Source organism: Hetaerina americana, unplaced genomic scaffold, assembly GCF_022747635.1.
Source record: "Hetaerina americana unplaced genomic scaffold, ioHetAmer1.1.p SCAF_3, whole genome shotgun sequence".
Taxonomy (NCBI): domain Eukaryota; kingdom Metazoa; phylum Arthropoda; class Insecta; order Odonata; family Calopterygidae; genus Hetaerina; species Hetaerina americana.
The window spans coordinates 64,154,013-64,169,757 of NW_027286874.1; the positions used below are offsets into that span (position 1 = coordinate 64,154,013).

The 15,745-nt window shown below is 40.0% G+C and overlaps 1 protein-coding gene across 1 annotated transcript in view; it reads left to right on the top strand.

Annotated features, from left to right (window-relative positions):
* Positions 1-15,745, top strand: part of Myo10A (Myosin 10A) — a 247,824-nt gene that overhangs the window by 31,912 nt on the left and 200,167 nt on the right. Inside the window, exon 4 of the mRNA XM_071587864.1 lies at positions 3,731-3,794. Coding sequence (XP_071443965.1) covers positions 3,731-3,794 — 64 coding nt within the window. The remainder of the gene's footprint in view (positions 1-3,730; positions 3,795-15,745) is intronic.

Sequence of the window (15,745 nt, forward strand, 5' to 3'; positions counted from 1 at the left end):
TCGTATGCTTGATATACACAACCGTCGACATATAGGCACTCGCAACCTCCATAGCCATTATTATTACTGTAGTCGCTACGTATTTTTCAAATAATTTAGCATTTTCTTCCACATGATAAGACGTTGTCCACGAATGTTATAAAAATTTTAAATTCATATAAAATCGTGTAGATAAATTGATGCAAGAAATAGCCCAATTGAAAATAATCATTCGAATTACTTGACACGTAACAAAAGGCTATTAAGCTAGAATGTCAGACTATTGTTGAAGTGAAAATAGGAATTAGCTCTTATAAAGGTATGAAAGTTATAGTGATTATACGGGAGTATTGTGGAAATAATATCTCTCTACTGTACAAAAAAATGTATCATGAGAGTTGTAATAAGATGTGTTCTTAAACGTATCAACATATGTGTTAATAAACCTTTGTAAATAAAATTAATGGGAAAGTGCGAATAATCGATCAATTCTGTCGGATCCGGATTGATGAGTCAGCGTTCTGTGCTGGCATATGTTGAATTTAGTCAAATTTCAGAACTTAAATTCATATAAGATGCTGCACGGACGAGATAATGAGCCAAAAATGTGTATGTGTGTATACTTATGTACAGATATTTAAACCATCAACTCTAATCAATCCGAAGGTCGGTTTGGTAGGTGGCCTAAGTTCACCCAGTACTTAACGCGACGGCGCGTGTAATTCACATATCAGGGTAGGGGGGCCAGTTCCTTTCCCTGATATGTGTGTGTGTGTGTATATATATATATATATATATATATATATATATATATATATATATATAGGGTCGCGGTAGATAGAGGGCTGGACCGCTGACCGGAGGGTCCCGGGTTCCATTCCCGGGCAAGGCACTCTGGGCACCTGCAGGACCACCCAAGCTAAAGTGATTTTTCGGGTACCAGGTCTTCCTGGGGAACCATAACCGGCACAGGGAAAGGAACTGGCCCCCCTACCCTGATGTGTGAATTTTCACACGCCGCATAGGGCTTAGTACTGGGTGATCTCTACCATCACCTACTAAACCGACCTTCGGGTTGATTACTGTGTTTATGGTTTATGGTTTTTTTTATATATGTTTATATACATAAAAGTATATATATATACGAGGGTCATCCGGAAAGTAGTACCCGTTCGTGCCGCATGAAGTGCTGACGACGCGAGTAGCCGCTGGACGAGGTCAGATAGCTTCAGTGGCTTGTCTGCCTTCTCTGAGCCAAGTTGCGTGACGCTAGCATTGCCTGTGTTGTTTCTGTGATTGTTTACAATGTTTAAAAAAATTGAGAACGCCGCCAGTTGTGAAGTGAGGGCAGTGATTAAATTCCTCAATGCAAGAAACGTTCGCCCATGTGATATTCATCGCCAATTAAAGGAGGTGTATGGAGACAATGTAATGGACGAGTCGTCTGTTCGGCGGTGGTGTCGCAACTTCAACATGGGGAGGGGGAACACACACGACGATGAGCGTTCGGAGAGACCGTCTGTCATTACAGACCAACTGGTGAGCTCAGTTGACGAATTCGTGAGGAACGATCGGCGCGTCACAATTGATGACATCTGTGAGCATTTTCCCAATGTTTCTCGAACAATTGTTCATGAAATTGTTAAACACCATCTGCATTATGCAAAAATTTGTGCAAGATGGGTCCCTCGCGTATCTCAATGAGCTGGCGGCGAAGGACTATGCAGCAGGAATACAGAAACTTGTCACAGGTTATGACAAATGCCTTAATTTGCTTGGAGATTATGTTGAGAAGTAGTTTAAAGTATCCTCTTTCAAATAAAATTTTTTATGTTTGTTAATATTTACTTTTGTGTCTTTATTTCACGAACGGGTACTACTTTCCGGATGACCCTCGTATATATATTATATATATATATATATATATATATATATATATATATATATATATATATATATATATATATATATATATATATATATATATATATATATATATGTTTATATACATATATGTATGTATATATATATATATATATGTTTATATACATATATGTATGTATATATATATATATATATGTTTACGTATATATTTCTATGTTTATATATACACACTCACACACACATATCAGGGAAAGTAACTGGTCCTCCTACCTTGATGTGTGAATTACACGCGCCGTTTGGCTTAGTACTGGGTGAACTTACGTTACCAACCAAACTGCCTTATGGTTGATTACTGTTGTTGGTTATAGGTATAAAACACATTTGGAAGGCGCAATAATACACAATAATAAAATAGATAACACGTGAAAAGACACATTTCAGAAAGTTTAAGCATTCGTCCTTTTGAAAGACTGACCCGAAGAAGGCCGAAAGCTTAAGCCTTCTGAAATGTGTCTCTTTACGTGTTATCTATTTTATTCGCGTTTAGCATCCCCGGCCCCTTCTCCTCAGTTCCTTCCTCCTCGAAAATTCGAAAACGTGCGAGTTGCTTTTCTTTTTTGTGTTTTCCTGTGTTTTTGCTCGATAATGCTAACTTTATGTACATTGTTGTTCGCATTCGTGAGACTTTTCCTTTATTATATACATTTATTTATTCACTTAACAGCAGATTTTGAATAATAAAGGCATCTTAAAAGTATAAAAGACTACTTTGTGAGTATTTAAAGCAAAAGCATTTATTAACGGTGCCAACATCATCATAGGTAATCTGCCTTGGCTGGCGGATCCATGGAGGCCTCTCCTCCGCCATTATTTCCTTTCCTGTGCCCTCCTCTTTATTCCCTCATAACCATTACCCTCTCTCTTTCTAACTCTCACATGCGATCACAATTTTGCGTGTAGTTTGTATATTTATTTCCCTGGTATTTAATCGGAATTAAATACAGATTGTTATTTCGTGGATGAATTAGCTAAGTCATAAAAAACGGCTGAAGCCATTCTAACGGTCTTATATCTTCCTTCCTTGAATTCGGCCTTCTTCTTCTTCAACCTCCTTCCTTATGTTTATATTAATCTATTTTCATTTCATCTACTGCGTTTCTTTCCGTCCAGAGCATATGCAGTATTTCCTCATTTTATTTTTTACCCAACTCACTTTATATATTCTCGTCCTTGTAGGAACACTCATTGAAGTTAATCATGAAGTCTGAATGAAGAAGTCCCGGTCTAGGAAATATTTTTACCCTCGTAATTTGCCTGATTCCGCCTTCCCAACCTCTATTGTGTTCGTCCTTTATATTTGTTCCTATCCCTTTTCCTTATATCTATTTCTATGTGAATGAATATGTGTGCGCCGTTTGGCGGGATTTCGTGTTTGAATGTCTGTGTGTGTGTGTGTGTGTGTGTTATATATATATATATATATATATATATATATATATATATATATATATATATATGTATGTATGTATGTATGTATCGATGATATAGAAACACTCACACGAGCTGTATATTATTTGGACGGCGCGATAGAACCCAAGTAAAATAGATAACACTTAAAAGGACACACATTGTAGATTGTTTGAGCTTTCGGCCTTCTCTGGGGCCTTCTAAAGGTCAGACCTCATGTATATATAAGCCTGCATTTATATATATATATATATATACAGGTATATATAATATTTTATTTTATAATTTACATTAGTTATATGCATAGTATTATTTTTTATAATTATATTAGTTAATTTTTGAAATTTTAGCGAGGTAGTAAACAAAATTTTACTTATTTTGACTTATTTTTCTTTTTCAGAGAGCTGAACGAGGCCTCTCTACTATGGAATCTCAAGATCCGTTACGACAGAGAACTTATATATGTGAGTAAAATTGCTGCCAATTTTAACTAGTCCCTCGAGTATTTCTTGCTTAATTCATATATTTAACTTCCACATCAAACCGTTGCTACGCTGAGTTTGAAACAATTTTGAAAACGATGAGAGCGTTTTCAAATTTGATGTCCGCTACGTTAAAAACTAAGCAAAAGATAATGTAAAGAATGCCTCCATATATCGAACGTTTTTCAGTGGATGGCAAACGCCATCACCTCGAAATAAATAGCTTTTAATGTAGCTATTTACTGTTGTAGAAGTAGTTGTTAGGATGGGGGACCTACAGCAAACGCCATTTCCTCCAGGGGGTCCGCAGTTGAACGTCCCATCCGACGGGCGATGTACTTGAAATGCTGACCGTATAGCTCCGCAAGCCAGGATCAGGCTATCACTGAAGAAAATCCTGCCACCTCCGGTATCCGAACCCGGAGTGTCGGGCTAAAGAGCCCCTACATTAGCCACCACACCATCCCGATACCCTACATACTCTCTCTCTCTCTTTCGAGTCTTAGAATGCATATTGAACTAATCTCCAACTTTCCTTCATCATTAACGTGCCTACGTCAATTATCTATCACGACTTTTATGAAATGTCTTCTTGAACATCTTTCTCTATTAAAAGGTCTCCACACAAATGCTCAATATACCGAAATTTCGCATTCCTCAACTCCTGTTGATGGTGATACTTTGGCTTTCTCTTCATTCTATCCGAGCGTGAGTAACATTAACGAAGTGAAACCAAAAGTAAAAAAAAATCATATCAGTTTGTGGAGTTAAATGACTAGCTGCGGAATGTGAGATTTCTCTTCTCACTTCTTCGAAAAATAAATTGGATCTATTTCGAAATCCGTGCGACTTTTTTTTCTCCGACGTTTTAGCGAATGAACCTCTTTAGAGTTCCTTTTCAAATGTAAAAAGACGATTTCACAATAATCTCCTTTAACGTTGAGTTCGTGAGAATACTAAAAACGGTAGTTTCTTTCGTCTTGCATGAGAAAGCATTTCCTCCTGGCTCTTTTTATACGTGTTAAGTTCATTATAGGTTTTGAGAAATAACAAGTAAAAAGGGCAAACTCTTGTCGCGTCTGAACTTAAGGTTTGCAGAATATATTGAACTCTATGTATGCCATGTACTGGCCCTGGAATATCATTCATTTTAAACTTCACTGGCTGGTATAAATCCTGTCAAATATTTGATTTCGAAGGGAATTCTACTAATCAGTATTTATATTACCTATTATCATCGTCATTCGTCTGTTTCATTGTCGGTTGAAATTTTCCCTCACTGCACTGTAGGCGCGTCATTTCAAGTACGAGGGTAAGTCAGGAATTAATTCGCAAACGTCACAAAGCTGAACGCAGGAGCTGTTGCGAACATTTCATTGGCAACGCTTGGAATACAGTGCACCATACAGTTCCGATTTAGCCCACAGTAATTTACATCTGTTCGGGCACCTAAAAATCATTTGGGTGGCCGACGTATTAAAATTGGTGTTGTCGTAGTCTAAGAGGTTACCCCTTGGCTGAGACAGCAAACAAAAGAATTATTTACTGCTAACTATCAAGGACTTTTAAAGAGATGGGATAGGTATTTAAATGTACAGGATGAATACTTAAAAAAGTGAAATAATTCTCAGGCAGTTATTTGATTATTGTTGCCTCTATCCAGTTTTGCGAGTTATTTATTGACATACCCTGGTAAGTAGCCCAAGTAGGGGAAATCTATCAACTTCAGTTGGTTATTTTGCGGTTTAAATTAAAAAATATAGTTTATTATAATTTATTCACTTGGAATTGGACTTAAAAGTACAAATAATGGCAATACTGTTATCAATTAATGTTTAAATGTCACTGAAATTTTATTGTTCGAAAACCCCTGCGCTTTGTGATGTACTCCTCGTAGCATGTTTTAGGTTAGAAGTATTTTTAAACGCTATCCCGCTGAAAAGTGCCCCTTGTTAGGAATTGAAATGGAATCGTTAAAACTTACCTTGCAGCCAGCTACAGTGCCTTGAAGCTACTTTTTTGAGCTGATAATTTCCACCAGATTAGATCATTAAAGTTATCTCTTTCTCTCAGTCTCCTCAGTCACGAACAGCGCATTGGCACTGCCGGTTACCGTTATTCTCTATAATTTGGAGAGATACGAAATTCCTTGCTCAGTCGTTGAGGATTTAAATGCATTTCCTTGACTTCCAATTCTCTGGCCAATCAATAAAGTTGTAAGAATTCGTCTATTTAAACACACGATATCATGCTGTTATATTAAAGTAATTTTACGGGCTTTCATGGTTTATTTCTTGATCCTTGATATTTTTTATGCATTGGTTTTTAATTGGGTAATATCATTTTCATTTTAGAGATTGTTTTAGAGGTCGTTCAAATTGAAATTATTACTGATCGCGGTGATTAATCGGGGAATATACTTTCTCTATAAATTATGCGTTTTTCTTCCTTTTTAATTTTCTTCGTTCACACAATTATTTTAAGCTTCTACGTATCCATGCTCTTTCTCATTTCTATTTTTCAATCAAGTGACTGGAAAATAACTTGATACTTTCATTCTAGGTCGAATAACTAATAAGATCTATGAATTCTGGGAGGAGGAAATAAAATGAACTTGCTAAAGGTGATCTGTTACAATTTCAAATCTACATTGACTTCGAAGTAACCCTTCCCGTAACAGATTTCATCAATGCGGAAGTTGTAAACCAATCCTCAAAAATATGGCATATCTCGTAAAAACTCTAAGGAGTGATAATTCTCTTTGTTTGTATACGCATAAATGATCGCAAAGTGAAGAAAAAATATTATTTTAACGGTACTTTAAGTGACACAAGTTGACGCAAGTTTACGTAGTCACGTGGATGGATTACGTTTGCAGGTATATTGTAGCTCTGGCCCTTGCACACTATATCTTTTTTCTGAAAGAGTTACTATGTATCAAACAAAAAACAGATGTTTGGTTTTGTTTCGAGACATTTGACCCCGTGAGTCTTCTTGAGACTGCTTCATGTTCTTCTATCTACCAAGCCGCCACGCCCGACCTCCTCTGAACTGAAAAGAAACTTCCGCCATTAAGCTTTGCTATAAAACGATCTTGTCGACACATTATATTTCTCAAACTCTGATTAAAAGGTTAATTGTGGATTAAAACAATCGAGGTGTTATAGTTCGCTTGAAGTTTACATGGTTTGTATAAAAGGTGTCGGGAAAAGTTTAGGAAAAATAGATTTATTTCAGATATTTCTACATTGCCTCAAAATTCTTCAAAGTGCATCCCTTTCGCGTCGACACACTTTGTCACGACTCGAAGGCTCTCTGGTAGGCGAATACCGGGAGGTCCTTCAGGGTACGCGTGCAAGCTTCTTTGACGGCACTTGGGGTCCCACGGCGGTGTCCTTTGAGAGAGGTTTTCACTTATGGGAATAGAAAATAGTCTACTGGTGCCAAGTCAAGACTGGAAGGGCGTTGGGGAATCGTCGATGCCATTGCAGGAGGTCTTCGCAAGCAGACACTCGACTCTGCTCTTGGGCGTCCGTCAAGACCTTCGGGGCCAGTTTAGTGCAGATTATCCGCATCGCCAATTTCCAGTGACATTGTTGACAACTGCCGTCTTATCAATTCCAATACGATCGTGCCGCCATCTTTAATATTGTGAGGGACCATTGTTCCTCATATTTTAGATACCAATGCGGGCCATAATTATCGATAACTCCAATTTTATTCCAAATTTAACGCATAACTGGCACTAGAATAAGTGATACCATATTCATTATCTTTCTTGTTAGCATTCAAATACCAACTTATTTACTTTCGAATATAAATTTTCTCTTCATGTCCTCATATACTAGGACCACAACTGGCCTCTCCCCTCTATAAATTTCGGGTCTTGGGATGGCGATTTTCTGCCAAGGCGTAATTTGCGAAATTCGACAGCAAACCTCCTTTCCACTCGAAATGGAGAGCTAAAAAAGTAATGGCATAAGTGGCCGGATGTTTATCGCTGCAGTGTTTTAGTAGAAAAATGAAGAATTTCCCGCATTTGGTGTCTGGCGTGAGTATTCCTTCCCCCGAACTTCCGAGAGTTCCCTCACCCCCAATCCCCCCCTCCTCACACCCTCCCGCGGGACTCCTAGCTCGGGCTGGTCCCGTCTGGGAGTGCATGCATATACTTTCGCCGCCTCCGGGGATGCCCCTCCCTCCCTTTCCGCCTCCCCACACCCCATTGCGTCCTCTCCCCTCCTCTCCCACCCCACATCCCGTGCTCCTCCTTCAGCTCTTCCCCCATCCCCCGCCTTCTTTTTATTCCTACCCCCCAACCCGTACCTCTCGCCATTTCAACCCCGTCCCCCTGCACTAACTCCCTCCCCCAACACTCTCCTCCTTCTCCCCACCGCTCCAATCCGCGGCGAAGGTTCAAGGACACACCCGCAGCAACAGTCTCCCCGGGAGAGAAAACCGTTGGCTTCCGCTATGCTTGCGCCGGCCGTACACCTTGATTGCCGAGGAACCTCCGAAAATACGCAGAAACTAAAAAAAAGGAGAAACTTGCGCCAGCGTGCTTGTTTTTTTTTGAGCATTTCCCCGTCGGATGCGAGGATCCTCATTAGTTAGTGCTGCTTACCTGCTCGGGCGCCTAAGGAGGGAGTTATTAGTCGGAGTGAGGGTTGGGTCAATGTTTTGTGTTGCATACAACTTAGGAAACTAGATGCTCCTCGCAATTCGTGCCAAATTTTTGTTTCATGTGACCCGGTATAATATAGGTACAGAGTGCCGGCGTCCTTCTTCAGAGATATTTTTAACTTTCTCCGACTCCGAAATACTTTCAATGCAACGATTTCAGAGTGTAAAAATCATTCGCCTTGACTGGGATCCCAGTCAAGGCGAATGATTTTTACACTCTGAAATCGTTGCATTGAAATGCACATTAGCGGATGACTCCGTTAAAAGTTACTGTTGCGGTATCTCCCGCAGTTTCTTTGGAATCCGAAATACTTTGCCGATTCCTGGCAACTGCAGGTGTTCCGGGTGGAGGCCAACCCCCAACCGGCTACGTGCCTGCCTCACGCCGAGCATCCTTAACCCTGTGGTGGTGGTAGGCAGGATGGTACATATTCGGGAGCGGTGGAAGGGTGATGAGATCTTGTTTGGCTCTTCGGGCAAGACCCCAATAGGCCAACAGTTGAACGTCCCTTCCGACGGGCGATGTGCTGAACTTGTGAAGTGCTCTTCCAATTAGGGTTCTCAAAATTTGTTATTGCGGATGTATGCGAATTATTCCCCACCACGGGGGTGCATGAATTCGACCCCTGGTGTGTGTTCAGAACTTCAGCCACCGAATCTAGCCGAGCCACCCCCACCCGGCAGAAGCATGTGCGATGAGTCCGGGGGGTGGAACTACGCCTAACCCATTCCCTACCCCCAAAATAAACCCTCCAGGTGGTAATTTATGGATGAAAGGTGCTTCAGGCGCGCGGTCTGGCGATCGTTCCTAGCTGTAGGTCGCTGTGGGTGGCGTTTTATTTCCTCTGACAATTATACAACGAGGAGGATTTATCTTCGAAACGTGCATTTTTGGTCATTGACATCTTCGCCCCCGTTTCCGAAATTGGTGACTCCGCGCCATCGAGAGTGGGGGAGAGCCGGTGACACTCGACGACCCCTCGCAACTGCTTTCCTGGCGGTAAATTCGTCGTTCAATTGCACTTCTTTCCCCCAGCTCACCTCTATCGTGTGCACATTCTCTCTCCGTTTCCCTCAGGGGAGTGGAGAGAGAATTTCTTTCTGGTGGAAAGGGAGAGGGTGTAGGAAGGGGGTCTCTCGACATCGAAGCGGCGACATCCGGATAGGACTTCCTTTCGTGGTCAGTCGGAGCGGAAACTGTGTGAACGGTCGGGGCACGCCTTCGTTTTCTCTCTCTCTCTTTCTCTCTCAAATAATTTTCCCGCCACATCCCAACCTCTCATTTCCCCTCCACTCCACTTGGTTGGATACCCTGCCGGTCCTCTTTTAAAAACTGCTTGCAAGAATGATGTCGGCCGACACATCAGAGCGGGAGAGTTAAAAGGAATGGGGTCAATGCCCAGTAGACGATGAGAAAGTGTGTCGTTCGGAAAGAATCAATTCTCGTCGTGTACCTCAGGTCGGTCTTCGCTTGCTCATTCATTAGAAAAATGAGACGGTCGAATTCTTCCGCCATCAGAGGGTAAAATAACACGATGGGTTTGTTTGATAATCCCTTAAATTCCTCTCCAAGGTTCCGCGTTGTATTTCTCCCTCCCTCTCTTATACCCGCCGAAAATTCTCGTTTCCGCTTGCTCTGGTTCCGACGTTTTTCTTATGGATTCGGTACTTTTAAAAATATTATGTAGCATTGAGGCAAGATAACAAAGAACGTTCACCACCCTCTAGGCTGGTCGCGCAAATAATCTAATTTTAATTCAATTCCGCTTGCCGCTCTAACAGGAAGTCATTGTGCCAGCCCTTGTAATCCTAGTATATTTCGGCTAATTTTTATCATCTGTATATCACTCACCATATCCATACGGTAGTCCAGGGGTAGAGCGTTGGAATGCTGACCAGGGAGTCCCGGGTTCGTTTCCCGGGCAAGTCCCTGGGCACCCCCAGCTCCACCCAAGCTATGTGATGTTTCGGGTACCAGATCTTCCTGGGAAACCATTACCGGCACAGGGAAAGGAACTGGCCCCCCTAACCTATGCATGAATTTCACACGCCATCGAGTTTAGTACTGGGTGAACTTTATCTCTACCAACCAAACCGAACTTATGGTTGATTACTGTGTTTATGGTTTTTTTATCCATACACACTAGAAACATATACTGAAATAATTTTTTTTCCTAGTTAATTGGTTGAAAAATACTGGTTGCATTCTTGGAAATAAAATATTTTTCTGCAGAATTAGACGTGTACGTATTGTTTTTCCTATGGGACAGATATACGTTTGAAGTATGAAATATGTAGGTTTGGTGGCTGTAATTAAAAAAAACGTAAATGTAGCCTCATTCGGAAAACATCGAGTCAATTCATACTCAATCTCAGTTCGCGTGGTGTGATGTATTGAAACATTTATTTCCATCCTGAACTTTCCCGTTAAAATTTAGCGTGCAGTTACGGCGTCACATTTTATTGCTCTAACTGTTAGACTGAGCATGAATTTGTGGGTGGGCCGTCATGGGTATCTGCGCTAGTGAATTACTGCCGTTAAAGTCTGTGAAAACTACGTCATTACCTAATTGGTGAAAATTGCGGTTGCCAGTGGTGAATGTTTTTAGTAAACATCTAGCAAGAACACAGTTTGATAACAGAGAAGAAGTCAAGCAGTCAAAATACTATATTATTCAGTAATTTATGGATCATATTCTGTAACTTTGGGTCGTGGTAGTCCAGGGCTGCTGACCGGAGGGCCTGAGTTCCTTTCCCGGGCAAGCCTCTCGGAGCACCCTCCGCTCCACCCTTAATTCTGTAACTAGGGCCCAGAAATTAGTCATCAACTCTATCGCTGTCTTTCCTGTCGCCCCTATTCCTCAGGAAACAAAATTGTATGGACTGCATTGAGACAGAATAATCAATAATTGATTGCTCGGGCTAAATACACTTTTCACAGACTCTTTGATTTCCTGGCCTCAAATACAGCGTGAACAAAAACCGGGAGAGTTCAAAATATGTAAAAATTAGTCTTCTATCGTTATTTAATTATCTGACCTTTATACGTATTTCTCAGATGCGCTCGTGAATAATAGGGGGTAAAATAGATCATTATTTTTTTAAATTCATATGTCGTCTGTCTTATGATTTTTGGTCTGTGGTAAAATTGCGACTATGGCTGTTTAAGTATTGATTATGAGTTTTACTTTCCCATTGATACTTCATCGGATAATGTTTTGTGCATGGGGAAACATGATGGAAACATGGTGTTGGAAAATTCCAAAGAAACTGCGGGAGATGCCGCAACAGTAACTTTTAACGGAGTCATCCGCTAATGTGCATTTCAATGCAACAATTTCATATTATATTGAGGGATATTGAGGGATCTGGGTTCGAGTCCCAGTCAAGGCGAATGATTTTTACACTCTGAAATTGTTGCATTGAGATGGTGTTGGAAGTTGAGTTAAACTAGATCAGCCGCGGTACTGATGAAACACAAAAATATTCGTGCCTACTAAAGGTAAGAGATAGATCAGTCAATTTAAAGTTATTTTTAGGGGTTATTTTTATAGATAACGCCAATATTGGTCGTTTTCGGTAAGTCCCCAGGGCATACATTTACTTCTCTACCCAAAGAATCCACCGTTGTCCCCAGTGTGCCAAAAAATCGCTGTGCATTTTCAACCGTTTTGTCTGAAAAACGTCGACTTCTTCACGCTGAAGTATCAATGTAATTGTTTTTTTCGCTGCATGTCGAGTTTATCGTATTGAATTCGAGTATGCTGGCGTGACGTCGATTATCTCTTAAGCTCCCCTCCCCTCTTTGGATTCGATGCATACGAACGGCACCTAGCTAGAGGCCATTAGCATTGGGCATTGTTGTGTGCTTGCTGACAATGAGACAATGCACGAGGCAGATCTTCTGTAATAAGTAGTTTTACTCACAACATTCCATTGGTCAGGTTAACCATCTGTAGTCTCTCTTTGTATAGCTTCGACCCCAGCTTAAGGGAAGCTTTTATTTTTTACCCCAACCACTTCGCATCCATTGCGGTCGCGCCCTTCGTGCGTAACGCCATCGTTCCCGTAAGATTACATTTCCAGCGGTGAGCAATGGCACTCGCCGTCGCTGTGGCACTTGCCATGTGATGAGCGAAGAATCGGCATTTGGATTTCATTTGGAGCGCTAAGGATTTTTTTGGGAAAGTCGTTTCTTTTGCTTTCTCCGCTGACCCCGTCATTGTGTCCGCTAAATGTAGCCGCTAGCGCTATTATAAGTCAGTGAGTGTGGCACAAGGTATTTTCAGAGCACCAAAAATACGTCACTCAAGTGTCAGGGAACAAAGATCCGTCGCATGCTAGTGTTGAATTACGCTTGTGATTATGGCAAATGGTTTTTGGTCGTGTCATTTTACCACAGAAAAGTCATTTCTGCGGTAAGAAGATTCCTTTTTCGTTTCCATACTCACGGGATTCACTTTCTTTGCTGCCTGCCTAGAAGATACGAATCCTATTTCTATCCGCGAACCCATTTCAGCCAAAGTTGCAGCATGGCGTTTCACTCGGGTATAATGCTGGATCGTTATTAGCAGATCAATCTGAAAACGTTATTTATTTTAGCAGTCATAACTTTGAATAGATAATTGTTCCATTCATGTGTCACCAACAATCAGGTGGTAGGTCAAGACGTTGTGTTGGATAAATATTTTTCCAGTTCTTTGGAATTTTCGTAACTGGCAAAGTGTTATCCCTTAAAAGAGGTTCAATAGCTTGATTGCGAAAAGAATGATTCATCTTTCCATTGACGACTATTCATTTTGAGCAAATTCATTTCCACTTCAAATGAAGTGAGTCGTGCGGAATAAAAAGCTAATGCGAGAAATATTAGCCGGGTAGCTAATATTAATCGTTTTTAACGACTTCCCCATCTCAAGGTAAAAAACTTAATTCAAGCCCAAAAGTTGAATCTGGGACGCAACAACCTGCTTTCGTGGCGGATATGATATCCAAGGTCGATCAGAGCAACGGTTAACCGAGGAACAAAAATCTTCCCAGTTTAAACGTCATAGACGCGCATTTGCATTACATACGCAAAACTATTCACAAACAATATGTGCTTCAAATCGGCGAATCAAAAAGTATTTATATTTTTGAAAAATTGAAAAGAAAATCTGAGATCATGTTATCCTATTAAATGAGTTAATAATTTCCCTCAGACTTTGACCGACAAATTATAAACTCATTTAATGTGGGCATCAAACAATCTTACGAAGTGAAGCCTGAAAGGGTGAAGTATAACTGAGTTCGTGTAATCAAAGAACTTCGGCATCCATCCTAGTTGAAATTCCTTTTTTTAATAAAATAGCATAAGCCTTTCCTCAATCCTATCGTATGCACTTCCCCAATCACCAAATTGAGGAAGAGCGTGCAAGAATGAACATGCTGAAATACATTTAGCACGAACAGTGCGAAAGATTCATCGAGCAGGAAACTTTAAATTGCCAATCGAATGCTCTCCCTTAGTAATTGAAGGGAGATTGCTTCGTGGCACAACCCAACGGTCATGCTGGTTGAATGACAAATCCGGAAGCTGTCCCCGGTCATTTGTATTTGCTGTTCAGCGCAATGATACTGGTGCACATGCGGTGAAAAATGTAGTGCGAGTAGATATCGGCATGAAACCTACATGCATGATATTTTTATGAATAAAACAGTTCAATAAATATCTGTGAATGGGTTTGACATTGGCTTCTTATTTTGTGTCCGAGAGGATGCGTTTATTTCCTCTAAGTTAAGTAAACCTTTATAAACTAATACTTTATTTCAACAATAATTTGGGAAACAGCAAAGCGTGTACATTCAAACCCTGAAAACCGGTAAAAATACGAAACTCAACTAATTTTAATCTCCTCTCGTTATATTAATTAATTAAAAATAGCAATTTTCCACAAAAATAAAATTTAATGCGACCGGTTTCAATGTTACTACATCATCATCATTCCACCATATCACGCCTGAAACGTCTCTTTTTATTCTCTCGTTATATGTTATTCAATTTTCGAACGCTCTTACCTAAATTGTAGCACGCCTTATATCACTCAGCTTGTACATTGTCTCCCTTTAAATACATACTTCTGCATAAGCTTCCGTTTTGATGGCCTTCACTCACATATAGTCGCATATAAGTACTAATAAATAAGCAGATGTTGGAATGAAGAAGATCTCTTAAAATGGCATCCCCACCCAGCGCAGGTGTGGCCCATTTGCCCATGGGACGAGCATCACAATGGCCTCGTCAGAATTCTTCGGCGTCTCGCAAGATAAATATCAATTCTTACAGGCCGTTGCCCCTGCGTCTTAGATCGAACAATACGTGTAGGCACTCAATGGTGTCCTCAACCTTAATTGAATCCTGCGATCACAGTCATCACATCAGTTATATTGTGAAATGAAATGATTCCGTATTTGATGGATAAAATATGATAATTTTTAAGAATGATAGGTATGATTGTACTGATAACTCAATGCGTAAAGAATATAAAAAGCACTGCAAAACTTTCCTTCTTGAAGGGGAAACGATCTGTAGGATTCAGAAGTTCTTTCGTTTTTTACCCCTGGCAAATTGATAAATTTTGAGCCTTTAAATTTGAGTGACTCTTATGGTGGATAGTCGCTGAAGTTTTTCCAGTTGGCAGAAGCCCTAAGGAACTATTAGTAATTCAGGATTATATTTTTATATGTATATATATTTATTAGGATTAAATTGTAATAGTATTTGTCTCTGTTATTGAGGATTACATTCCTGGAGAGTACCCAAAAGATTTCCCCGAGTAAAAAACCTGGGTCAAAAAAAACTGGGTAGAATGTTCCAAGCCATCAAGCAAAGCACATTATTCCCTTCGATAAGTGGCCGAAGATAAGAATTGGAATTTCAGTTGTTTTTGTATGCCATGGATTCATTACCAAAAGTTGTGATGGTAGAATGTTTGTTTTGGCTTCATAAATTCCAAGCTACATGCATTTTTTTTCAACGAGTGATAGAAAGTAATGGCATAAAACATGAAAATAAATTTGTTTACTCCTACTTTATTGTGTTATGTGCTTAAATTTCCTATATTTCTCTCGGCATAGTGCGTTTTAGCAATTTAAATGAATTTTGACCCGTACAGAAAACAATAAAAATGTTCTACCCAATCATAGTAGTAGTTTATTTGTTGAATTTTTTCATTTTTTCTGATTAAAATTTAATTGTATTTTAAGGAATTTTTACT